The sequence below is a fragment of the Mustelus asterias genome, chromosome 11 (genome assembly GCF_964213995.1).
Source record: "Mustelus asterias chromosome 11, sMusAst1.hap1.1, whole genome shotgun sequence".
NCBI classification, from domain to species: domain Eukaryota; kingdom Metazoa; phylum Chordata; class Chondrichthyes; order Carcharhiniformes; family Triakidae; genus Mustelus; species Mustelus asterias.
The window spans coordinates 85,954,582-85,982,149 of NC_135811.1; the positions used below are offsets into that span (position 1 = coordinate 85,954,582).

The window sequence follows — 27,568 nt, forward strand, 5'->3', positions numbered from 1 at the left end:
CTCCTCATAGCTAATGCAAACCTTTCATGTACTACTGATTTTTAAACCAGAAAGCTGGCAAACCTGTCAATTTATAATTTATCAAAGTGTTTTAGAGAGAGAAACTTTTCTGACAGAAATCACTTCTGAAAGACTTTAAGTATGAAACGAGGAAGATGCTCATTTCTATACGCCTGTACTGCAATTTTTTTTCAGCGCCATAGATTCTCCTTCTGGAAGGGATTACTGCTCATTGAAAGAGGAACAGATAATAACACTCTTCACTCAAAAGGCAGTAAACAAACATCGCTGCAGAGTGCTGGAAATCTAGAATTACCAGTCACAACAAAAGAGTTTTTAAACTTAATTGGATACCAGATTTTAAAAATAGCATCAGAAATTAAATCATGCAATCTCCCCCAGCCCACAGTATGGATAGCTTATTGCATTTTCAATAGAATTCTAGTCAGCCTGACTCGTACTGTACTGGAGCAGTGCAATTTGTTAAGACATTTTCAAAATTGACCTAAAATAATCAAACATTATAAGAATAGAACTACCGAATTTAAGCTCCCTTATAGCTGGACACCAGGAGTCTACAGCTGGAAGTATCCTCTGAACTAGTACAATTTTTGGCAATGTTTTTACAATTGCATGTGGGAGCAATACTTCACCGTGTAGCATTTAAATTCCCTGCTGCCTGGCTGAAACGCACATTTCTGCTCAATACGCTCTTTGAAGAGTATGTTACAAACAAGCAGGATTACAGCTGGCAGCTGCTCATGTCACACACTGGCTCTCTACAAAGACAGAACCCAGGAGCAAACCCCATCTGCACCAGACATTTGAGCCTTAACTTTCGCTCGGAGAAGCAAATCCAAGCATCAACACAGCAATGCTAGCAGGGTAGAAAGGAAAATAAAGGAGGAAACATTTAGCCACTAGCTTATCAATTGTAAATCTATTACATAAATGGAATTGGAAGACTTTGCAACAGCAACATAGAGCACAGAGGTTCACTACAACTGAATACCAAATGTTTAATAAGATGATGTATTTATATTCAATTTTTAAAAACGAAACGTTAAAAGTGGTCCCATTTTAACACACCAAATGCATTTAACAGAATCTCTCTCTCTCTCTCAACCTTCGTGCACCTAATGGTGCACAGATCAGGCTTTCATCCGTTTCTGTAGCTAATTATTCCCAGAACAGGTCGCTAGTCTGTCACGAAGGGCTCACAGCTTGATGGACACACCAATCGTAGCCACACACTTGCACAAAATAAGGGGCAATTTAGCATGGCCAATCCATCTAATCCACATTATCTTTGGGCTGTAGGAGGAAACCGGAGCACCCGGCCAAAACCCATGCAGACACGGGGAGAACGTGCAAACGCCACACAGACAGCTGAGGCCGGAATCGAACTCAAGTCCCTGGCGCTGTGAAGCAGCGGTGGTAACCACCGTGCCACCATGCTGCCCACATTTAATGGAATAGGTTTATTTTAACAATTTACAGGTGCTCATTTGGGAATGGGTAAACAGGTATGTAAACAAGGGAGAAATCTACAAGGAACGCAAGAAAAGTCAAGGTCTTAGTCCAGCAAGGATCACCCAGCTACTATTTTAGCTCATATCCATTTAAACATTTCCATTTTCTACCCAATTTAGCCGAATGTTTCAAATATTTACCATTCTGAGTAAAATGATAGTTCTTAATTGTGAAACTATTTCTCACTAATTTAAACCTTTCCATATCTTAATTTGAAATGATATTCTGGATTGACTCTATCAATGCCTTTCATTGCAATGTACTCTGCAATGAGACCGCTTTGATTTGGCTTCTTTTCTTGAAGCCCACCAAGACGCTTTAAACTAAAGCATGTGCTGAAGAGTGGAAGCAACTCAATGACTGGTTCCATTGAAGTGACGTCTAAATCGAATAGGTTTGTACTTGTGAAAATTAGGGCACAATTATAGATACTGATTTGGCACCTATAAGAATAAATTGCTAAGGCATTAGCAAGCTAATACACTGTTAGAATCAGAGAATCATTGAATCCCTACAGTGCAGAAGGAAGCCATTTGACCCATCGAGCTTGAAGCGATAAAACTCCCACCCAGGCCTATCCCCATAACCCCACGTATTGACTCCGCTAATCCGCCTGACACTAAGGGGCAATTTAGCATGGCCAATCAACTTAACCTGCACATCTTTGGAGTGCCGGAGGAAACTGGAGCACCCAGAGAAAGAGTGTGTCCCCCTGGGGCAGCATGATGGCACAGTGGTTAGCATGTTTCAAATATTTCCTCCGGGTCCTCCGGTTTCCTCCCACACTCCAAAGATGTGCGGGTTAGGTTGATTGGCCATGCTAAATTGCCCTTTAGTGTCAGGGGATTAGCAAGGTAAATACGTGGGGTTACAGAATAAGGCCTGGGTGATATTGTGGTCGGTGCAGGCTCGATGGGCCAAATGACCTCCTTCTGCACTGTAGGGATTCTATGATTCTACAAAAACCCACGCAGACACAGGAAGAACATGCAAACTCCAAAGACACAGTCACCCGAGGCCGGAATTAAACCTGGGTCCCTGGCGCTGCGAAGCAGCAGCGTTAACCACTGTGCCATCGTACCGCTCCTAAATATTTAGCATTTTATCTTGACTGCAGGTTAATCTTTAGCCACTAAGGTGGTAAAATGACAAAGCCTTAGCATATTAAAAAACAAATTTTGGCCTGGAGTTAGATTCGGTCCAACATAAATCTTAAGGATAAGCAGTTCCTTCGTTTTCAAGAAAAGTTCTGTATTAAGTCTTAAACACATTAAAGAAGGATCAGCAGATTGAAGGTTAATTTTCAATTGGGAACATGAAACAAGAGGAGGCGGCAAAAAGAGTAAGGCTCACTTGCCTTTGGTTGCGCAATGCCAAGAGCTTCAAATAGTTCAGGATGCTTCACAGGCAGTTCAATAACCTCCTTAATCTCTTTGATCTGCTTGTCCAAGCCACCAATCATTTCATAGGTAGAGTCCGGCACCTTCTCGACCATCATGAGAGACACCAAAGGGTCCACTTTGTTGGGCAAGATTTTGTGTAGCGTGTAGCTATCGTTTCTCAAAGCTACACGGCAATTAGGAGTCACCTTTAAACATATGAAACACCCAGGTTATAAGCAATAGTTAACGCTAAATACAGCGGATCTCTGTAAAGAAGTCAAACAATATAAACAACCAGCAAGTTTTCAAGATTAGGAGATGAAAAAAATCTAATGAGAAATATCAATTAGCAATCAATCTACTTACATTAAATAGTTACAGAAAACTAATTACATGACAGTTAGCCTCAAACTGGAACCTCCCTCATACATACTCTATCACTAAAGAAAATAATGCAGACATTTGACAAGAGCAGCTAAGGCTTTTTTTATATATTGGTTCATGGAACGTGGGCATCACCAGCAGGGCCAGGATTTATTGCTCATCCTTAACTGTCATAGAATCCAACAGTGCAGAAGGTGGCCACTTGTTCCATCGAGCCTGCATCGACAACAATACCCTGCTGGTCCCCCTCCACACTGAGGGGCAATTTAGCATGGCCAATCAACCTAACCTGCACATCTTTGAACTGTGGGAGAGTAACTGCAATGAGGTTATTGTGAAAATTCCCTAGTTGCCACACTCTGGGTTCGACTCCCGGCTTGGGTCAGTGTCCATGTGGAATCTGCATGTTATCCCCGTGTCTGCGTGGGTTTCCTCCGGGTGCTCCGGTTTCCTCCCACAGTCCAAACGACGTGCTGGTTAAGAGCATTGGCCATGCTAAATTCTCCCTCAGTGTACCCGAACAGGCACCACGACTAGGGAATTTTCACAGTAACTTTATTGCAGTGTTAATGTAAGCCTACTTGTGATACTAATAAATAAACTTTAAACTTTAAGAAAACTGCTCACAGTACTCTGTTCAATGGAAAGCTCTTGAGGCTAAAGCAGAAGTTTGGAAATTGATCTATTTGTTTTAAAAAAAACACACTGGCTTACATATTGGTATTTTTGCACAATTTGTATATGAGGAATATGTGGAAGCACTCAGGAATATAATACAGCCGTGGTATGGCAAACTCAGCTTGAATTGAGTTCTTAGAACAGATATTTATTCAGTTGAATAATATGTTGTTCACCATTTTTGTTGATATTCTACTTGATGGCAATTGGATTCTAAGCCTCAGTTAAAACATACTAATTTAAAACATATGATTTCTAACAGCACTGTGGGTGTTCCTACATCACATGGGCTGCAGCAGTTCAAGAGGCAACTCAACATCACCTTCTCAAGGGCAATTAGGGATTGGCAATAATGCTGGACTAGCCTCATAATCCACAGCCTCTGGACTTTGACTCCCCTACAATGTAGACAGTGGGGTACCTAAAGCATTTTTAAAAATAACTTTGAGAGAATTAAAAATAGCCCGTTTTTAAACACACAGCACTCACATCTTGAGAAGGGACTTGTTAACTTCCATTGTCAATAAAAAATTAATATTTTAAATCAATTTTCAAAGACTTAATTTGACACAATTGTTGGATACAGCCGGCTGGCTGTACACTCAAGTCCAGCAGTTGCAATACCATACTCACATCATTAATGTCAATGTTCTTGTCAACATCCACAACAAATTTTCCCTCTGGATGAACCTACAAAAGAAACACATACAAGATTAAGATCTGTATATTTTTATAAAGAAAAATAGCTAACAACCCTTTCATTTTAATGCAAATAAGAAAAATATCAATAACTAATTTTAATGCACATAAACTCTTGAATATTTTCATGAGCTTGTCCAAGCTCACAAGAATTTATCAATCCCATCACAAACTACTCAAGGTAGAGATAAATCTCCTTCACCCTGAGGATGGTCCAGACGCAAATCCCCTTCACACGAGTGGTCCAGGGGCAGCATCTGTGGGGAAACAGAGCTTAATGTTTTAAGTCTGCATGACGTTTTTTCAAGAAAAGTCACACAGACTCAAAACCTTAACTCTGTTTCTCTCTTCAGTGGCAGAGTGGTTAGCACTGCTGCCTCACAGCACCAGGGATCCGGGTTCGATTCCCGGCTTGGATCACTATCTGTGCGGATTTCCTCTGGATGTTCCAGTTTCCTCCCACAGTCCGAAAGATGCGCTGGTTAGGTCATGCTAAATTCTCCCTCAGTGTACCCGGACAGGCGCCAGAGTGTGGCAACTGAGGGGTTTTCACAATAACTTCATTGCAGTGTTAATGTAAGCCTACTTGTGACAATAATAAACTTTAACCTTTTCACAGATGCTGCCAGACGTGTTGAGTTTTTTCAGCATTTTCTGTTTTCATTTTAAGCTTCCAGTCTCACCAGCATTTTGCTTTTATGTCCAAAACCATGTCACCTGCATCCTTTTGAGTGTTCCACTTTCCTTCACCCTTGTCCTGGTCAATGTCTACATACTCTCCATTCCCCTGTGCAGCTGGACTACAATCCCTTGCATACTCTGCCTCTCCTATTTCTACAAACTCTTCTAGCCCTTCATGCCAATAAACTCCTCCTTCTCTTCTAAATCTTAGTCTTTGCACACCATTCTTTTTCAGTCGGCGCAATCTGTCTCTTACAGTTATGTTCTGGATATTTTCCTACCTTTCCTACACTTCTCCACTTCGAAAGACTCCAGAAAACTTACCTCTTTAACCAAGATTTGGATCACTACCCTTCACTCTATCCTTAATGGCCTGTTTCGCCATGCTTCTAGACATTTTAATGTTCAAGTGATTAATGGACAGTGGGATGGAATAAATAAACCACTCTACGGGATTATAGTACCTGGCCAAGGAGGTCAATAAATGAAAATGGGGTGGACCGAGGGGAAGCAGGGCCTCTCAAGTGCAACCAGTATGTTTGCACTCCATGAAGCAGCACATTACAGCTCCAACAAGCTGTGCCACTTAGAACTGGCATACTATTTAAAACACCCATCAATTATTAATACTGAAATCAATCTTTAATAATTCCTACTCAATTACATGCCCCACATACTGCAAGCAGCAGCTACATACTGCAAGCAGCAGCTAAAAACACGTTCGAGAGGGGCTGGAAGGTTATACATTTTGCATCAGTTGAGGCAGGGTGAGCAAGCAAGATTATAAATTAGCACAGAAAAAAATCCCACAATGAATTCCTATGCTATTCCTGTTATTTGGAAGCTTAAATATTTGATTAAAAACCAGCCCTGTAATCCACAACCTTAATCCCAACTGCCTGAAGGATCGGTTAAGTGTGGAATCTCATCTGCTGCATCAGTGCCAAGGACATTATGTTCCACTAACCAGCACACTCAAGCCCCACCACAATGTGTATTGGAAAATACAGAATACAGGAAGCTGATCCATAAGAATAATCACATGGAGACTCACTTCCATCAGACACTGCGATAGAAAAAGTAGTCGGTGTGGTAAGCAAGGATAGGGCGCGGTAATGAATGGATATGATAAATTTGATAAGAAAGCTGATCAACAAAATCCATTCATATAGTTCAAAGCCTTTGTTATAGAAAATACAAGCCATTTTGGGCAGTTATCATTGGCTACTATTGCATCATACAGATTCACGCAAGAACCCCCTGGTATTACACAGGTTTTAATTCTGGGGTCCGAGGGCAAGTTTAAAGAGGTGACCTGACAGAAGTCTACAAGATTATGAGGGGCATGGACAGAGTGGATAATCAGAAGCTTTTTCCCAGGGTGGAAGAGTCAATTACTAGGGGGCATAGGTTTAAGGTGTGAGGGGCAAAGTGTAAAGGAGATGTGCAAGGCAAGTTTTTTTTTTTACACAGGTGATGGTGGGTGCCTGGAACTCGCTGCCAGGGGAGGTATTGGAAGTAGATGTGATAGTGACTTTTAAGGGGCGTCTTGACAAATACATGAATAGGATGGGAATAGATGGATATGGGCCCCAGAAGAGTAGGGGGTTTTGGTTCAGTCGGGCAGCATGGTCAGTGCAGGCTTGGAAGGTCGAAGGGCCCTTTCCTGTGCTGTAATTTTCTTTGTTCTTCTTTATTTATTAGTGCCATAAGTGCTTACATTAACATTGCAATGAAGTTACTGCGGAAATTTGCGGCACATGTTCAGGTACACAGAGGGAGAATTTTGCATGGCCAGTGCACCTAACCAGCACGTCTTTCGGACTGCGGGAGGAAACCGGAGCACCTGGACGAAACCAACACAGACACGGGGAGAACGTGCAAACTCTGCACCGACAGAGACCCAAGCCAGGAATCAAATCCAGGTCCCTGATGCTGTGAGGCAGCAGTGCTGACCAATGTGCCGCCACACTAAAGTAACACTAAATCTGAAATTAACCGATACAGATTTAGACAGGAACTGAATATTCAAAATGGATCCACTTTCTCTCAGATCCTCACCTCTCTCCTCCGTTCGATACATCTTTTGCAGTTCAAACAAACACAAAAGCTACAATAGGTGAGTTTCAATGTACTGCTATTTCATTCTCATTGAAACACAGCATGGTGTTTTTAAAATACATGTATAAATGTTATCCAAATAAAACGGTGACATTAGTGCCTTTTGCTTTTTCCAAAGCAAGTTAGGCAGCAAGCGATAGGAACTGAAAAGAATATTCCATTAGCAGAGCAGACTGAACAGGATTGCTTCTGGGGGAGACTGTATGTGTTCAAATTGTACAATCTAAACTAAACTCAGAGTCATAGCTCAGGACAAACATATTAAGTCCACGTCCATGCTTTTAGGAGCAGTTGAGGCCTTGAAATAATAACTTTAATGGGAGCATCAAGAGTGTCAAAAGACAATGCAATGCATTAATTTAGCAACGTTGTGACATATTTATTTTTGAATTTTAATTTAAACCTTTATTTTGAACATTAGAAACATCACATGCTAAACTAACAAGTACTGGGAGTTTTCAAGTTAATCACCAGGCCTTTGTATCAAATGTAATTATAGAAAACAGTTTCGGAAATAGAATATTCACCAGAAGTACTACAGAATTTATTCCGCAAGTGAAAAAATAAACCTTTGCAGCACTGAAGTCATCAGATCTTTGCAGCTCAGACCAAGTTCTGTATTCAGTACTCCACAGGTGTGCATCCTTCACCAGCATAAGACACTGCAAAATTACCTTGACAAGCACCTTCTTCTTATCCATCGCTCTGACCACCTCTCCTACATAAGACCCCTGTTCTTGTAATAGCTGTAGTTCTTCCCGCAGCATGCGCACTGTAAGAAACATTAACAATTACATTCATGCGAGTTTAAGTTTCAGTATGATACAAGGTTGTGTCTTAGATTGATACCAATCAAAAAATACTTTTCATAGAATTAAAAACACAAAATAAATCTCAGCATGAAGTTACAGTTAGCTCTCATAATTTCTCACCATCTGAGCGACTGAGAAAATAGTTCCAAATTTCCTATTTTCTACGTTTCTTGTTCTACCACAGGAAGTTGTTGGGGCTAGTTCATTAGGTATGTTCAAGATGGAGTTGGATGTGGCCCTTGCTGTTAAATGGATCAAGGGGTATAGTAAGAAAGTGGGAGTGGGATACTGAAAGTGCATGATTAGCCATGAAATTCTGCAGGACTTCTGGTGAATATTCTATTTCCGAAACTGTTTTCTATAATGGCCACTGAATGGTGGAGCAGGCTCGAAGGGCGGAATGGCCTGCTCCTGCACCTATTTTCTATGTTTCAAATGAATCGAGTTTAATCGTTGGCTAAATTTCTATTAAAGCTTTGCTGAATAATTATAGAACAGATAACAGACTCCACTATTGACCTTGTTGATTATTCTCAATAGAATTAGTATATTCCAGCTAAAATAGAAATTATTGAGCTGAAATTAAGTCCAAGACAAATACTAAAGTTAACCAGTTGTATTGGCAGAGTTGCAGATACCGATAAGGATTGTCAAAGGATACAGCAGGATATAGATAGTTTGCAGACTTGGGCAGAGAAATGGCAAATGCGAGGTGATGCATTTTGGAAGATCAAATTCAGGTGCAAATTATACATTAAATGACAGAGCCCTTAGGAGCATTGACACACGGAGGGATCTGGATGTACAGGCCCACAGAAAGTGACAATACAGGTGGGTAAGGTGGTCAAGAAGGCATACAGCATACTTCCTTCATCGGCCAAGGCATGGAGTATAAAAGTTGGCAAATTATGTTACAGCTTCATAAAACTTTAGTTGGGCCGCTTTTTGAATATTGCATAGAGTTTTGGTCCCCACATTGCCAGAAGGACGTAGATGCTTTGGAGAGGGTGCAAAGGTTTACCAGGATGTTGCCTGGTCGGAGGGGTTTTAGGTATGAGAGACTGGATAAACTCGGACTGCTTTCACCAGAAAGACAGACAGAGGCTGAGGGGCTGATAGAAGTCTACAAAATTACTAGAGGCATAGATAGGGTGGATAGTCAGGCTTTCTCTCAGGGTGGAAGGGTCGGCGACAAGAGGGCACAGGTTTAAGATGAGAGGTGGTAAGTTTAGGGGAGACGTGCGGGGAAAGTTTTTCACACAGAGGGTGGTGGGTGCCTGGAAGGCACTGCCAGTGGAGGTGGTGGAAGCAGGCCTGTTAGCAACTTTCAAGGTCTATCTTGATAAGACACATGAACAAGAGGCGAACAGAGGGATAGAAACCACATATTGGCACAAGCTTCATGGGCCAAAGGGCCTGTCCCTGTGCTGTATTGTTCTTTGTGCTTCTTTGTACCTAAATTCGCATAGGGACACTATGGTTAGCACTGCTGCCTCACAGCGCCAGGGACCCGGGTTCAATTCCCAGCTTGGGTCACTGTCTGTGCGGAGTCTGCACATTCTCCCCGTTTCTGCGTGGGTTTCCTCCGGGTGCTCCAGTTTCCCCCCACAGTTCAAAAAGACGTGCTGGTTAGGTGCATTGGCCATGCTAAATTCTCCGTGAGTGTACCCGAACAGGTGCCGCAGTGTGGCAACGAGGGAATTTTCACAGAAACCTCATTGCAGTGTTAATGTAAGCCTACTTGTGACACTAATAAATAAACTAAACTAAATTCCTATCCCCAAGTGCATTCCTTTGGTGCAACAGGACTACGTACATCAGTTTGGGCAACCTAGGCTAGCGAGTGGCCCTCCTTCATGTCAGTGGGCTGCAAATTAAAATCAGGCTCACTTGCTAACCATGACGCTATGAATAAGATCAAATACATTTAACATATGAATATTTCAGAACAAGTTATAGAAAATGCTTAACAATTTAAATATTAATAGAACTGTCAACAACTTCAAACGGTTTCAAACAAAATAAATATTTCAGCTTACCTTACTTATACCATACTCAATGCAGCTTCTGGCAGGAGTTGTCCTCCACAGCTTTCTTAGACTAGAATGTGCAGATGCTTTGCAATTCAGCACTGAGGTTTCCATCTGGTGTCGTAACCAAGACGGTCTCTCAAGAACTCTCATTACTCAGAATTTGCGGAGCCTGGGGACTCCCAGTCAATGTTGGGTGCAATCAGCATGCATCTCACTTCATGTATCCTTGCTTTGTGCGTGTATCACTTTCATCATAATAGTCGGAAAAGAACTATGCAGACGGAAGTCAGCGGAATCCGGCAATCCTGTGTGTGGACAACGATCAACTCATGGGGCCACACTCAGAACCCTGATGAGTCGCATGTGGCCCTTGGGCCACGGGCTGTCCACCACTGATGTACAGTGTAGAAGGAACTGGTGAGTGGATGGGGTAGGGCATCAAACTTCATTGGACAGAGGCCAACAGAAGAGTGATGCCATATGGATTACGTCTGCATTCACCTTTTCATAGAATTTGTACAGTGCAAGAGGCCATTCGGCCCATCAAGCCTGCGCAGACAACAATCCCACCCAGGCCCTATCCCTGTAACCCCACGTATTTACCCTGCTAACCTCCCCGACACTAAAGGGGCAATTTAGCATGGCCAATCCACCTAACCCGCATACATTTGGACTGTGGGAAGAAGCCAGAGCACTCGGAAGAAACCCATGCCGACACAGGGAGAACGTGCAAACTCCACTCTAGTCCAGGATTGAACCCAAATCCCTGGCGCTATGAGACAGCAGTTCTAACCACTGTGCTACCATGTCACCCCATTTACCAACACTAGGGTATCCTTGGTGTGATCGATAATCTGTTACAATGGCTACCAGAGTCACAGTTAATGGTAAATAATGGAAAGATCTTTAGCATTTGCTGGACATTCATTTTTAATCCCTTTGCAGCACTGACAAATATTCAGTAGTTTACACATCAAGGCACAACCCCATCTCAAAAAAGATATACAGCAAAACCGTACAGAATGCTGTCCTGCAGTATTTTTAATTACCTTTGGCATTGAGTTCATTCCTTTGAGCCTGTAGACGTCGGAGATTCTGACTCTTATCATTGACAATAAGCTTGGAGAAAGAAAGAAGATATTAGAACTGGTGACATTCAAGCACAGTATTACGCATTTGGAATGGTACCAATTCACAAAGACTAGATGCTAACAAACAAATTCAGATGAGAACACAGAGGGAGTACTTGGTTGTTTGTGAAGTTGAAAGTTTAATTAAGCTGCTAATAAAAGAACATGGTTAACCTAGACGGGCTTATTGTTATACAAATAATTCCTAACGCACTCTGGCTTTTCAATCAAGGTTTCACCAAAACTCCCCACAATTAAAACAAACAGCCAGCAGTGTTGAAAGTTAAATGGCATCATAAATACTAATAGTGAGTTAGCTGGTCAATTTTAGAAAGTGGTTTCATAATCTTGCTGGTAACTGATATTGGACTGCCATGATACAAATTGCATGATTGTACAGGTAAATATACATTTATTTTACTAACTGATGCAAGATATTTTTCCCCAGACTTGTCACTATCCCTCCTCATCCCCAGTCTCCGGAGTTAGGAACATCCATTTTATAAATTATAGAGGTCAGCATCAGGGAGGGGTTGAAATTAATGGGCCAGACTATTGTGAAATCAGCACTTCCACAGTGGCACAGCGGTTAGCACTGCTGCCTCACAATGCCAGGGATCTGGGTTCGATTCCCGGCTTAGGTCACCATCTGTGTGGACTTTGCACGTTCTCCCCGGGTTTCCTCCCACAGTCCAAAAGACGCGCTGGTTAGGTGCACTGGCCATGCTAAATTCTCCCTCAGTGTACCTAAACAGGTGCCAGAGTGTGACTAATAGGGGATTTGCACAGTAACGTCATTGCAGTGTTAATGTAAACTTGTGACACTAATAAATAAACTTAAACTTCCAATATTTCAAACAAAAAGTTAGTTACAGCAGATCCAAATTAACTACTTTCATTGTTTCTGGCTTTTCCAATGTTTTAGCGCTGTTTCCCAGAAGTTCAGTTCTGCCATGGCATATTACCTGGAGTTCTTCAATTTTTGACAGATAATACTGGCGGAGGCCGGTCCCCCCCTTCCCCTCTTCCATGTCCATCTGAAATCAAAACATACAAAATTAGTCAAAGTTGCAGTGACCACAAAGAGAGACCAATTAACCCATCAGTGCATCAGAAATAAGAGAAAGTACATGCTTGCGACTTAAACAAAATTGAAACAAAAGCAACCCCACAGGCCAATACTTGCACTTTGTCAAAATATCTCAAAAGTAGGGTGGACAAAACAGTACCTAACCACCAGGAACAAAGTGGAACAGACCATCAAAAAAGCACAAAACATTTAACGACTGTAATTCAAAAGGTAGACCACTGATTCTAAAGCATTTGGGACTTCCTGCAGCTGTAATAAGGCAGTATACACATGCAAGGTTGCTTTATGAATTTTGGAAACATTTATCCAGAACAAACTAAATTCAGAAAAAAAGAATTTCAGATTTGCAGACACACTACAGGCAGCAAATGCTCGAATTCAATAGATTAGCCTGTTTGCCCTTGCCCTTCTTCTTTAGTTTCTCTTTTCTTCCCTAATTGTTAATCATCTTATTCCACATTTCAAATCGGGGCTTAATCTGACTCTGAACAGTTCGGGATAGGAAAGAGCAGGGCTCAACACTTTACTCACACACTTACAACATTTACAAACTATGTACAGGAGTTAGTATGCACACATTAGTACCTCCAACAAAAAACAGAACCTTAAAATTCCTGTCCATTATCAATTGCAATACATATAGTTAGAAATCTACAATCTAACATTTAATTCACTGCAGAACTAACTTAATGCTTTCACGTACAATCTTATGTAGTAATTTGTAAGGACCACAAATTGTCACCTTGGAGACAACTGTAACCTAACTTACCAAGTGTTATGGCGATTTTACACTCTGTCCAAAAGGGCCAATCTTAAACAAGCCTGGTGCAATGTTGGCTTTACACTTTACCCAATTTTACTCTCCATTGAGGTCAGTAAGAAATATTGGGCAGGGCATTAAAAAAGAAATCAGCATTGCACTTAATCCCGTGGGTTTTCCACCCAGCGAGCTGGAGTAAAATTGTCCCTCCCCAAAATTACCACCACGCTCAGTTTTCTATGTTATTAGAACAGCATCACTAAACGGAAATATGGCTGGATAATCAACTGCATCATGTTTGAGGTGAAAATGTATTCTGCTACTCTCTCCACTCCAGCATTTTGTAAAGCAACTCACGGGAATGAAGAGCTAGGTAAATGTATCTTGAAAATATAAATTAATGCAGGCTAACAGTCAAAATAGCTCAACTTTAAAGGAAAGGAGGAAGCCTCCCTGTTCACAAGAGTCAGCATTTGCAACTGCAATGAAACCAAGGAAACAAATACTTCAACACTCAAACTTACCCGCATGGTGCTGGAAGTTAATATTTGATATTCAGTAAAACACCTTGCTGGGCAACTGTGTCGTCACCAATGAGTCAATGCCTGCAGATTATAAAAAGAAAACGTACGAGATATCATCACTTGAGCTGAAATCCAGAGTCAGTTTTAATTTGTAGAACAGAATTTTACATGGGGGTTCTTTGCAAATGTTGTTTATCTGCAAAAGAGAGAATACAAATGGAAAACCCATGTGACTGTGGGGGTCATGGGACAAATAGGGATTTTTTTTCTCCTCTAGTCCATCTCACCTGAAGACAGATACAGTTATCAGCAAGTTAAATAGTAGCATCAAGGTGCCTTGAATCAAATTCAAACTTGATATGAATGATTTCCCACAGCCAACAATTGTCATTTGATCCAAGGTCAAAATTAAAGCTAAAAGTTTTACAAGTTCAATCATCTTCTGAAACTCTGTTCAGGCTGCTGAGGAACATCTATAAAAACTGTATTTGTAATCCTGCAACCCACCATCTTAGAACATGGAATATAGAAGATATGAGTTATATATAGTTCAGTCTATAGCATGGCAGAGTTACCAATTATGCTAATCTCACTACCTGATGTCAGTAAATGCTCAACTAAGAAACAGATTGGCAACTAGCCAGAATACCCCAGGTATTGCATTAAGTAATCCAATACCATTTCAAATCAGAATTTAATATTGTTCCCAAGTAAAATTTCTCACAATGGTTCTGTAAACAATCACACCATCTAGGCTATAATCAGTTTCTATAGGCTAGTCGGTCACAGATTCAATTCCAAAGCTGTTGAGTCAGGTAATTTCAGTTATAGAATGGCCTCTACACTTCTGACCTAAAGGGGAATGAACAAAGAGAGGCCAAATTACAACAAGCTATGTTGCTCGGCTATCAACACTGGATAACACGGCTGGGCTTAGTTGTAATGGTCCATAGTTAAACATTCTACCAATGCTCACAAATGAAAACTGGTCAGTTGTACACATTATAGGAGGGTTTCTATTGTACAATACACTCCAGTAAAAGTGAGCATCTACAGGAAAGGCGGAAAGAAAATTGGCAAAAGCTAAAAATCACACAGACGCTCCAATCTGTGCTGTTCAATAGCATTCATCACCTATTACGATATTTATTACTACAAAGAGGATCACAGTTAGTTATCAGCCCAATAGATTGCGATGGGGGTGGGGGGTCATCTTGCAAATTTCCACCAAACTTGTTTGTTGAGCATTTTACTTATCCCAAACGGTTTTGGATGTTCTGGCAGGAAATATTACAATATTGAGGGCACCTGCATGGAGAATACTGCACCAAGGTTTTGCATACTACCATCACTGGATAAAAGAAGAATGAAACCTTTGTACAGTTGCTATTGTAAAATGATGCAAACGCCTAGACAATAACAACAAAGATACAATTCAGAGTGGGAGGATTTCAACGGCAGAGATGCAGTCATGAACACCGAATGTCATTTGAACCGTCTCTCCCTATTGGTGCAGTTTCACCACATTCAGAACTCCTCCAAACCCGTAACAAAAATCAGGGTTCATGAACAAAACTTTTTTTAAAAAGTCAAGTTAATTACTTTAAATTGCACTTGAAACGTTAAGTTCCCTTTCAACTCTTCCAACACCTTCCAAAGGAAAGCTTCAAACATTCTTTGATCTCAAAAGAATGTCACTGAATATTTATCAATTTCAAGAAAGCGATTTAGTACAGCATTGGGTGGGTTTGCAGACATAGCGGCTTCCTTAACAATGGGGGACATATTTCAGGATATTGCTGCTGTATTTTACATTCAAGAAAAGCAAAACAGGTCAGTTCCTCAACAATTAAAAGTAGTTCGTAATGGACTGAGTTTAGTTCACTCTGAAAAATGTGAAGGTTTAGGGATTGGCATAGAATAAACTATGCTCATTGAGGAGTGAGGAAACTGCAGACTACTGACCCCTACTGGAAATTAATGTTACTCACCAAATCTCCCCTGATCACAAGGGAACCTCCTCAATTCTGCCTCTCCACATCTATGGGACTAGTTTTTAATGCTGACAAACTCCAGAGGATAACAATTCCCACCGTCGTTATTTTTATAGAAACAATTGCCACGGCTTTATGGCCACATTCACTGCGAGCGCAAACGGCGACAGGGGTGCAAAATATCGCAAGACTCAGGAGAACGAGGGTGTTGCCTGCGACATCTCGTTTCCCGATTGTCCCCGCTGGTGATGGAATGAGGTTGCCACCTGGGAAGGTCAGGAAACTTATTTCAATACATTTACATAAACTTCCCCACCGTAACATCCCCCACAATTAGGAATTTCTCCCCTCGTTGGTATGACATCAAGTTGGCGAAGTTCAAAACTATTTAAAAACAGGGACCGGGGGGGGGGGGGGGGGGGGGGGGGAGGCATCCCTCTAGGAAGCTTCAGTGAGGGAGGGGGGTGTTCCCCTTATCGGGTGGGGGAGAGGGGGGGGTCCGCTTGTGCATAGAGGAGGAACTTCTCCATGTGCATATGGGGGGGGGGGGGGGGCTTCCTGTGTTTTCCGTCGGAGATCGGGTGCCCTTTCATGGCTTGCACCAGTCCCACCCTGCCAGCATGATGGCGTGAACCACACCTGCAGATTTTTTCTGCATGGAGTGCTGGATTATCTGGCAAGAAACGTAGACTGTGCAGCCTGTGAGCTGCACACCGGTTTCTCCTGCCTCAGCTAGCACTGTGCAGAGATGGAAAATCCCACCCAATGTTAGAATGTAATCTAGGCAACTGATCTCAAAGACCCAGAAAATTCAAGTCCAATTAAGATAGCAGTTCCACCATTAGCAGATGGGAATCGTTAGCAGTTTGTACAGTGCTGCCTCAGTCATTGGGTGAATGGGGAAAGAACTGACAGCCTAAAGGACACATTGTTGAATGAAAACGCCCATCAAGTAGGCAAAGAACAAAGAAAAGTATAGCACAGGAGCAGGCCCTTTGGCCCTCCAAGGCTGCCGGTCATGATGTCTGCCTAAACTTATTGAGTCCGTATCCTTCCATTCCCATCCTATTCATGTATTCGTCTAGTTGCCCCTTAAAATGCCACTATCGCACCTGTTCCCACCACCTCCCCGGGCAGCACGTTCCAGACATTCACCACTCTGTAAAAAAAACTTGCCTCGCACATCTCCTCTAAACTTTTCCCCACACACCTTAAACCTATGTCCCCCCATTGACTTTTCTACCCTGGAAAGAACATCTGACTGTCCACTCTGTCCATGCCACTCAATCTTGTAAACCTCTATCAGGTCACCCCTTAACCTCAGTCGTTCCAGTGGGAACAAACCGAGTTTATCCAACCTCTCCTCATAGCTAATATCCTCCAGACTAGGCAACACCCTGGTAAACCTCCTCTGTACTCTCTCCAAAGCATCCACATCCTTCTGGTAGTGTGGCGACCAGAATTGTACACAATATTCTAAATGAGGCCTAAGGTTCTGTACAGTTGCAGCATGACCTGCGAATTTTTATACTCAATGCCCCGACCACTGAAGGCAAGCATGCCGTATGCTTCCTTGATTACCTTATCCACCTGCATTGCCACTTTCAGTGGTCGGTGGATATGTACGCCCAGATGCCTCTGCCTGTCAATACTCCTAAGGGTTCTACCATTTACTGTACAATTCCTACATGCATTGGAGCTTCCAAAATGCATCATCTCACACTTGTCCGGATTAAACTCCATCTGCCATTTTTCCACCCAAGTCTCCAACCGGTCTATATCTCGCTGTAAGCTCGGACAATCCTCTTCACTATCCACAACTCCACCAGTTTTTGTGTCATCTGTGAATGATATTATCATATCATTTTACCAACCTGCCGTGGTGGTTAGGCACCACCTAACCACCACGGCAGTGTAGCCTTGTTGGATGGATTCAAGGAAAATAATAGGCTGGGCACATACACATTATGATTACTGTGATATTAAACGTAGGCAGCAATGCACATCATCAAGTCTTCATGTTGTATGGAGCTTGTATGAAGGCTCTTTGCCTTCTTTTGGTCCGAAGCTAAAGTGAAAGTAGTCAGTTCCTCAATACTAACCCCACCATCATTTTACATTTATCGGCCTCCAAATAAATACAGTAAAGAGTGATTAACCTGACAGGTAGATGCTTTTTCTTCTTCTTTCCACATTCCCCAATAGTCATCAGGGCATGTGTGAAAGAAGCGCAAATGTGGGCAGAGTAAGAAGACCATCAGCTGTTACTGGCGTGAAGTCTGGCCTGTCAAAGGCACTGCTCGCTGCAGCCAAATCTAGATCACAATATTTGGTGGAATTCCTCCACGTGGCATATCATACCTCCTGCAAGGCAGAGGTAAAATTAGACTTTTTTTAAAACGCAATAATCGATTAGAATTTGGACTGCACCTGCCTGATGGGGTGGTGGATATGGATTCAATTGTAGCCTGCGAAAGGGAGTAAATGGATAAATATCTGAAAGAGGAAAATCCACTAGGATTAACTGGTTACTCTTAGATTCCATGCTCCGAATGACCTCCTTCTGTGCTACATTGCGATTCTATTTTGTCAATTGGAACCCGATTAATGGATGTCCAGGAAACAGCAGCGGGACAGGCGAGAGGGCCTTTATTACCCTGCATATTCTGTTTCTTCCATATGGAAAGGTAGATGCACTGAGCCACCACTTTGCCATCTAGAACTTAGTCACCGGTTTCCCTCCAGTCTTTGCACTATGGGAAACTAATAAGCCTTCTTAAATTATGAGAGAAATATAATATAGCTGTGGGGCTCTGCAAACATTTATATAGTGCAGAAAATACTTCAGCTCCGATAAAAATAATGGGACTAATGCCAAACCCAAATGAAGGGGAGAACTGGTATGAAGTTTTTTAAAAAATCAAGTTAGAAGCATAATCTTACCAAGATGTCAAATCAATGACTGGATAAGGGCTCACAATTCACCAAATCTGTAAACCATCAACAAATATACAGATTGTTGGCCCACAACTCATTACAATGGGCAGATCAGCAACATTACACCATAAATGCGGTCCACTGATGCATAGATTGCACTGTGTATAGCCACTTTCATTCTTTATCCATTCGTGGGACATGGGCGTCGCTGGCTAGCCAGCATTTATTGCCCATCCCTAGTTGCCCGAGAGCAGATGAGAGTCAACCACATTGCTATGGGTCAAGAGTCACATGTAGGCCAGGTAAGGACAGCAGATTTCCTTCCCTAAAGGGCATTAGTGAATCAGATGGCTTTTTCCAACAATCGACAATGGTTTCATGGTCATCTGTAGATTCTCAATTCCAGATTTTTTTTTTATTGAATTCAAATTCCACCATCTGCCGTGGCGGGATTCAAATCCCGGTGCCCAGAACATTAGCTGAGTTTCTGGATTAATAGTCTAGCAAAAATACCACCAGACCATCGTCTCCCCCAATCTCAATCATAGAATCTCTACAGTGTAGGATGAGGCCATTTGGCCCATCGAGGGTGCACCGACCACAATCCCATCCAGACCCTATCCCCTTAACCGCACCTATTTATGCTGCTAGTCCCTCTGACACTAAGAGGCAATTTAGTACGGCCAATCAACCTAACCTGCATATCTTGTTGAAATACTAATTAGAATGAAGCAAAGCCAGCACGGTGACAAATATGGAAGCACTGCGGCCATTTCTTGGAGCAATTTGACCATCAATACCATTATTTGTAAGCGTCAGGAGCATGAAAACACACTAGCAATAATCCAGTCAAATCACCGTTGCTGCTGCTTTTAAACAGAGAGGGGTGAAGGAATCAAATTCACTTTCCTCTTTTTTTTCCTGTGGCAGTGGATCAACACAGAGGTCCCAAGAAAATACAGAAAACATAAGTGACTTTCTCCACAATTTTCTTTTGTTGTACCATTCATGGTCCTCGCGACAATAACATACGTCATTGAGAAAATCTGACTTACCACGCAAGAAACAAACTCACTTGTACAAAGGAGATTCAAGCAGTGGGCAAATTATTTTAGGCTTGGGAACTTGCAAGGGCCCAACTTAGCACAATTTCCCAATAGCTTGCTTGAAACTGGATGCCAACACGTGATTCCTTGGCACATCACAAAGGTTTGAAACTGTTGCAACATAAAACCGGAAAACAAGATGACAGAGAAGAACAAATATTTTCCATTTTCTGTTCTCGGTTCTATTAGCCTGCAAGAGCTGAACCAGGAATCTACCAATGAAATAGGATGTTCTGATCAAACAATAATTTGGAAATAGATTTTGATTTGTAAGCAATAATTGATCTCTCAACTCTTGATGGAAGTCTCTTTTATTAGGCAGTGGCCTATTTAGTGCCATAACATCTGAAATGATACTCCTTCTAGAAAACCAACGGTCACCAATAAAACATTAAGCTAGCTCCTTAACTGCTCAAAGTGGACCTTCCACTCACAATGGTGAACCATGGCTTTGCTCATGACATCACTGCAGTGGGGTCGGATCTCAGACAATGGTGAGACAGAGTAAAGGAAAGAGATAGAGAAGCTGGTGAACAGGTGCGACAATAATCTCTCCCTCAATGTCAGTGATAGAGATAGTCATCGACTTCAGGAAGTGTAGTGGAGGACGTGGCCCTGTCTACATCAACGAGGATGGAGTGGAGATGGTCGAGAGCTTTAAATTTCCAGGTGTTCAGATCACCAATAATCCGTCTCCGTTCCTCCATGTCAACACCATAGTTAAAAAAGCCCACCAATGTTTCTACTTCCTCAGGAGACTAAGGACATTTGGCACGTCCACTACGACTCTCACCAACTTTTACAGATGCACCACGGAGACCTTCCTTCTGGCTGTATGACAGTTTGGTTTGCCCCTGCTCTGCCCAAGACCACAAGAAACTACAAAGGGTCCTGAACAAAGCTCAATCCACCACACAAACCAGCCTCCCATCCAGTCACACTGTTTATACTTCCTGCTGCCTCGGAAAAACAGCCAGAATAATCAAGGACCCCATGCACCCTGGACATACTCTCTTGCACCTTCTACCGTTGAGAAAAAGAGGTCACATACCAACTGACTCAAGAACAACTTCTTCCCTGCTGCCAGACTTTTGAAATGGACCTACCTTATATGAAGTTGATCTTTCTCTACTCTCTCTATGATTGTAACACTACATTCTTTCCTTCTCTACGAATGGTATGCTTTATCTGTACAGTGAGCAAGAAACAATGCTTTTCACTGTATACTAATACATGTGACAATAATAAATCGAATCAAGATGACTGAGATATCTGTTGCTACATCGTGGCCAGCTGCCTGCTGAGCCATAATCTAATGACCTGGACACCAAAGAACTTGAACACAAACTGAAACCAAAAGATGGAGCAGTTTGATACAGATGGGGAGATGGTACCCCGGTACAGAGGTCAGTCATTTTGGAATGACCGAATCAACTGCAACTCGGGGGTGTTGAATCTGTCATCTGTCTAATACTCTTCTTCCCAGAATGACTCTTCAGCTAGTATTGGACCAGAGAGTGTGGCCTTGGGGGAGAGTCGCTGCGTTGGGGCCCTTGTCACTCAGAGGACACTTGGACAGGAATAGCTCTGTACAGGAGCGGGTTGGGCCAGCAAAAAGCGGTGGTCTCCTTGGCCTGGAGTTTGGTACAGAGAGAGAGCAGGATATTAAGGATGACCAAGTATCTGTTGGCAGACTGTGACTACCCAGGATTGGAGAGCTTCCTAAAATTTCATATTTGCTTCATCTCCATTCCCCTCAAAATACCATCGATGTCAAGTCCAGAAGGCAAAGTTATATCATCAGTTTTCAGATGTACCTGTAGTGGGGGGAGCATGAAAACCTGAGATTCTCTTTTTCTGCCTTTGTCTTTTTTATTGTCTATGGCTGCGATGTTGGCTTTGCGCTGTAGCAACATGGAGTGGAAATTGCCACGTAATTCCTTTTCCTTTCTTTTTGGTTATGCATAAGCAATTGTGTCTACAAGGACAACAAAACGTATCGAATTGAATTTGGTTTCTCCCTCTCCACAAATGCTGAATCCTTCCAGCATTGAATGCTTTTATTTTAGATTTCCAGCGTCTGTATTAGCTTCAGTCGCATACTAGTAAGGTTCCATTGATCGTAGGGATGCACACAGTAGCCCAGCGATTATGGACTATTGTTGCAAAGATTTGGACTAATGATCTTGAGACATGAGTGCAAATCCCATTATGGAAGCTCAGGAATTTAAATTCAATTAATTAAATAAATCTAGTATCAGTAATAGTCACCATGAAACCACAGGATTGCTGTAAACATCCATCCGATCAAGTGGGTGGTACAGTGGTTAACACTGCTGCCTCACTGCGCCAGGGACCCAGGTTCAATTCACAGCTTGGGTCACCGTCTGTGTGAAGTTTGCACGTTTTCCCCGTGTCTGCGTGGGTTTCCTCCGGATGCTCTGGTTTCCTCCCACAGTCCAAGAGACGTGCTGGTTGGGTGCATTGGCCATGCTACACTCTCCCTCGGTGCACCCGAACAGGTGCCGGAGTGTGGTGACAAGGGGACTTTCACAGTAAATTCATTGCAGTATTAATGCAAGCCAACTTGTGACACTAATAAATAAACTTTAATGTCTTTGGCAAAGGAAATCTACCTACTTACCTGGTGACTCCAGGTAGTGTGGTTGACTCTTAGCCACCTTATGAAATGTCAAATAAAAGCAAAATGCTGCAGATGGAGGTTCAAAATAAATACAGAAAGTGGTGGGAACGCAGGCAGCATGGCGGAGAGAGAAACAGAGTTAGCATTTCAAGCCTAACACGACTCTTTTTCATAACTCTCTCTTCAGTTCTGCAGAAGTCATAATCAGACTCAAAACGTTAACTTGGTTTCTTTCTTTACAGATGTTGCAGATCTGTTGAGTCTTTCCAGCATTTTGTTTCTATTATAGCAACAGCAACTCACTCAGCTGTATAGGGATTGGCAACAAATTCTGACCTTGCCCATGTCCCATCAATAAATAAAGAGCAGGCAGTACTTTTCTAGTTCTTAAAGTAGAGCAATGTTTTTCAAACTTTGCTTTTCCGGTAACCTACTTTTACCAAATGACCGTCCCTGGCAACCCACGCCATGCTCACATTACTTAAAGTGACAGGTGAGCCTGCTTGGTCCTCATGATCTCCCTCCAATCATCTCCCAGTCATGCTGGCTGCCCCATCGCTTCTGATTCCTCTGCAATTGACCCAGCTATTCAAATCTTCAAAGGTCTGCGTGTCAGCCACACTGGTCAGTAACGTCAAGCAGCACAACAATTCCAGTGTGACAAACATACTGAATGCAAACTAACAAGGCTGCACAATCTGTAGCATCCGTACTTTCATCCAATTGTATTGAGAAATCCCCTGCTACTTTTAATCAAGTTCTATTTCTAAATTCGCAGCAATGTCACAAATACGTTATCACTAAGCGGATGTATATCAGTTTTCCAGCTAAGTAGAGCACCAAAATATTGCCTGGCACTATGCGTGCAGGATCACCATTCACTGTGGTCTGAAAATGGTATCTTTCCCCAAAGGTAGGGAGTCTAAAACTAGAGGGCATAGGTTTAAGGTGTGAGGGTAGAGATACAAAAGTGTCCAGAGGGGCAATTTTTTCACACAGAGGGTGGTGAGTGTCTGGAACAAGCTGCCAGAGGTAGTAGTAGAGGCGGGTACAATCTTATCTTTTAAAAAGCATTTAGATATTTACGTGGGTACGATGGGTATAGAGGGATATGGGCCAAATGCGGGCAATTGGGATTAGTTTAGGGGTTTTAAAAAAAAAAGGGCGGCATGGACAAGTTGGGCCGAAGGGCCTGTTTCCATGCTGTAAACCTCTATGACTCTATAACCTGTGCTAACAGAAAAATATCATTCACCATCTCTGGTAGCACAGTGGTTAGCACTGCTGCTTCACAGCTCCAGGGTCCCGGGTTCGATTCCTGGCTCGGGTCACTGTCTGTGTGGAGTTTGCACATTCTCCTCGTGTCTGCGTGGGTTTCCTCCGGGTGCTCCGGTTTCCTCCCACAGTCCAAAGATGTGCGGGTTAGGTTGATTGGCCAGGTTAAAAAATTGCCCCTTAGAGTCCTGGGATGTGTAGGTTAGAGGGATTAGCGGGTAAAATATGTGGGGGTAGGGCCTGGGTGGGATTGTGGTCAGTGCAGACTCGATGGGCCGAATGGCCTCCTTCTGCACTGTAGGGTTTCTATGATTTCTTTCTTCAGTAAGAGTTTTAACAACACCAGGTTAAAGTCCAACAGGTTTATTTGGTAGCAAATGCCATTAGCTTTCGGAGCGCTGCTCCTTCGTCTGATGGAGCAGATATCCACTCCATCTGACGAAGGAGCAGCGCTCCGAAAGCTAATGGCATTTGCTACCAAATAAACCTGTTGGACTTTAACCTGGTGTTGTTAAAACTCTTACTGTGTTTACCCCAGTCCAACGCCGGCATCTCCACATCATGACTACCTTTCTTTCTTCGACAGATGAATGACCCATGGGGTCTACTACCAGTATCAACAATGGGGAAAGTGATGAGAGGGACTGCCCAGAGCAGCACAATGGTTAGCACTGCTGCCTCACAGCGCCAGGGACCCAGGTTCAATTCTGGCCTCAGGTCCCTGACTGCGTGGAGTTTGCACGTTCTCCCCCGTGTCTGCATGGGTTTCCTCCAGTTTCCTCCCACAGTCCAGAAATGTGCAGGTTAGGTGGATTGGCCAAGCTAAATTGACCCTTAGTGCCCAAAGACGTGCAGGTTGGGGGATTCGCCACAGTAAATGTGTGGGGGTCACAGGGATGAAGGAGGGGTGAGGTCAAGTTGGATGCTCTTTCAGGGAGTCAGTGCAGACTCGATGGGCAGAACGGCCTCCTTCTGCACTGTAGGGATTCTATGGTTCACATAACCATCCTGCGACCACCATGTGAAGTCCAGCCAATGCTGATTATAAAGGTGTGGAAATGCCAGTGTTGGACTGGTGGTAAGAAGTCTCACAACACCAGGTTAAAGTCCAACAGGTTTATATGGAATCATGAGCTTTCAGAGCGCCGATGAAGGAGCAGAGCAGCGAAAGCTCGTGATTCCAAATAAATCGATTGATAAAGAGGAGGGGGCAGGAGTCGGGAAAGCAAACTTCACAATTCAGAGACCCCCACATTCTGAGTTATGATAATGTGACCACACTTGGTATAAACCCTGCAGGTTTCTGAGGAGGATTATCTGTGCTCTTAGGAAATGAACCTGAAAACATGAGGTGGTGTTTAATGAATAAAGTGTAGAGCTTGGAGTTTGCTGGGGATAATCAGTCCCCTGGACACAATGACTGGGCAACCCAGAGGAACAATGTGGACAGGCGGCTGGATGGGCAGACAGGCCACCCCGAGCCCAGCCCAGCTCCCTACAGCTCCAGCTCCACATGCAGAGCCGGTAAGCCCAGGCAAGGCCGCAGGCCTCGGCCTCTATTTGCCAGTCATGGCCGGGGCCAAAGTGCCAGCCGGCGGGCGAATTCCCACCGCCCACTGGGCCCAAAGCCGCCCCGACACTCTGGGCCTGTTCTCCGGGACGTCCCCCGGCCCGCGGACCGGACAGAACCGGCAGACAACTCACCCAAACCCGGCACCGGCACCAAGCCCGTCCCCGGGCCCTGCGTCTTAAAGCGAGACTGTCCCAGGTCTGTGCGTCTTAAAGCGAGACTGTACCGGAATCCGTGCGTCTTAAAGCGACACTGTCCCCGGTCCTTGCGTCTTAAAGCGAGACTGTACCAGGTCTGTGCATCTTAAAGCGAGACTGTCCCGGGTCCGTGCATTTTAAAGTGAGACTGTCCCGAGTCCGTGCATCTTAAAGCGAGACTGTACCGAGACTGTGCGTCTTAAAGCGAATCTGTACTGGGTCCATGTATCTTAAAGCGAGACTGTACCCGAGTCCGTGCGTCTTAAAGCGAGACGACCCAGTCCGTGCGTCTTAAAGCGAGATTGTACCCGAGTCCGTGCGTCTTAAAGCGAGACTGTACCAGGTTTGTGCATCTTAAAGCGAGACTGTCCCCAGTCCATGCGTCTTAAAGCAAGACTGTCCCCTGTCCATGAGTCTTAAAGCGAGACTGTCCCCGGTCCATGCGTCTTAAAGCTAGACTGTTCCGAGTCCATGCGTCTTAAAGTTAGGCTGTCCCGGGTCCATGCATCTTAAAGCTAGACTGTCCTGGGTCTATGTGTCTTAAAACGAGACTGTCCCGGGTCCGTGCGTCTTAAAGATAGACTGTCTCGGGTCCAAGCGTCTTAAAGCGAGACCACCCCCGGCCCTGCGTCTTAAAGCGAGACTGTCCCAAGTCCATTGGTCTTAAAGCAAGACTGTCCTAAGTCCATGCACCTTTATGTGAGGCCATTTCCCCAGCTATGCATCTTAAAACGAGACTTTCCCCAACTGTGCATTTTAAAGTAAGCCTATCCATCATTCGTGAATCTTAAAGCAGGCCATGCATCTTAACTGTCCCTTGTTTGTGCAGCAAGACTGTCCCTTGTCCTTGTGTCTTAAAGTGAGGCTGTCCCCCGGCTATGCATAATAAAATGAAACCTATCATTGCACTCTTTAAAACTCCACCTCCATACACTTGTCTCAACGATTCATTCATCAACTTTTATGGCTCACTCCACCAAATATCGGCTGGGAATGGGTGTGGTCAAGTGAAAATGTCAGAACTGTGATTTATGGACCTTTGTTATGCATTGGTGGTAAGGTTAATTGAACTAGGGCAGGTAGATGGAGTTAAGCTACATATCAACAATAAACTAATTTAATTGCAGCCCAGGCATGAAGGGGTGAATGGCTGAGTCCGGTGCCCATGTTCCATCATTACATAAAAATGCATACATAGAATTCACAGCCTTTGATTGATCTTTATAGTAGCAAGTTACTACCTGAAATTAATGAAGGAGAAACTTGTTTAAAATACTAAGCTATCCCCGTCTTCTAAATCCTGATCAATCTCTAAATGCTGATCGATCTCTAAGTGATCAATAATTGACAGTCTCTTATCATTTGCAGCTTAATCTTTATATGTGTATAAATGTGAAACTTGCCCTCTATTTAGGCATAAAAATGCTCTAATTATTCACCAACTGTGTGCAAAGTCTAATCGCAAATGTATTTGAACAGCAGTCAGTCAATAGAATAATGCTCACAATACTGAAAGATGCTACTGATCTAATATAAAAACAGAACATGGTGCAGACACTGAGAAGGATGGAAACCAGAAAATTCAAATCACCTACTGTTTGAGGTATAAATGCTTTGGAATAAAGAAAGCGAGTACATGGAACATCAACTGACTAGGGTTTCTCTCAAGGATGTTGCTTGTCCAGCTGAGCACCTCCAGTACTTCTGCTCAATGTGACATTGGGCTGGGTATACGCAAGCAATAGTAAGGATTTTCCTACTTTGGGAGTAGTTTAAACTTAGTGCTTGGATGGTATAAGTGACAACTGCATTAGTCGCTAATACAGGGCAATATAATGAATTTGTTTACCTTCACAAAAGGTAGGGACAGGATGGATGGAAGCAGATCGCCTCCAGTGACCACAAGATGCAGGAGAAGTAGGCCATTCAGCCCATCAAGTCTGTTCCACCATTCAATGAGATCATGACAGATCTGATGTGATAATCCTCAGCTCCTTTCATATCCTCATAATCCTTGA

At 43.1% G+C, this 27,568-nt stretch overlaps 1 protein-coding gene across 5 annotated transcripts in view; it reads right to left on the bottom strand.

Annotated features, from left to right (window-relative positions):
- Positions 1-26,377, bottom strand: part of psmc5 (proteasome 26S subunit, ATPase 5) — a 34,846-nt gene extending 8,469 nt beyond the window's left edge. Inside the window, exons 1-8 of one of the 5 annotated variants that reach the window (XM_078223896.1) lie at positions 18,765-18,811; positions 15,819-16,087; positions 13,828-13,908; positions 12,419-12,490; positions 11,373-11,442; positions 8,153-8,250; positions 4,611-4,667; positions 2,891-3,121 (exon numbers count right to left, since the gene is read on the bottom strand). In XM_078223896.1, the coding sequence (XP_078080022.1) occupies positions 2,891-3,121; positions 4,611-4,667; positions 8,153-8,250; positions 11,373-11,442; positions 12,419-12,490; positions 13,828-13,833 (534 nt within the window). In that variant the 5' untranslated portion in view covers positions 13,834-13,908; positions 15,819-16,087; positions 18,765-18,811. Of the gene's footprint in view, positions 1-2,890; positions 3,122-4,610; positions 4,668-8,152; positions 8,251-11,372; positions 11,443-12,418; positions 12,491-13,827; positions 13,909-15,818; positions 16,088-18,764; positions 18,812-19,813; positions 19,976-25,487 lie in introns of those variants that run through there. The other 4 variants (XM_078223894.1, XM_078223897.1, XM_078223898.1 and 1 more) reach the window with 4 other exon arrangements.
- Between the last annotated feature and the right edge of the window lie 1,191 nt (positions 26,378-27,568).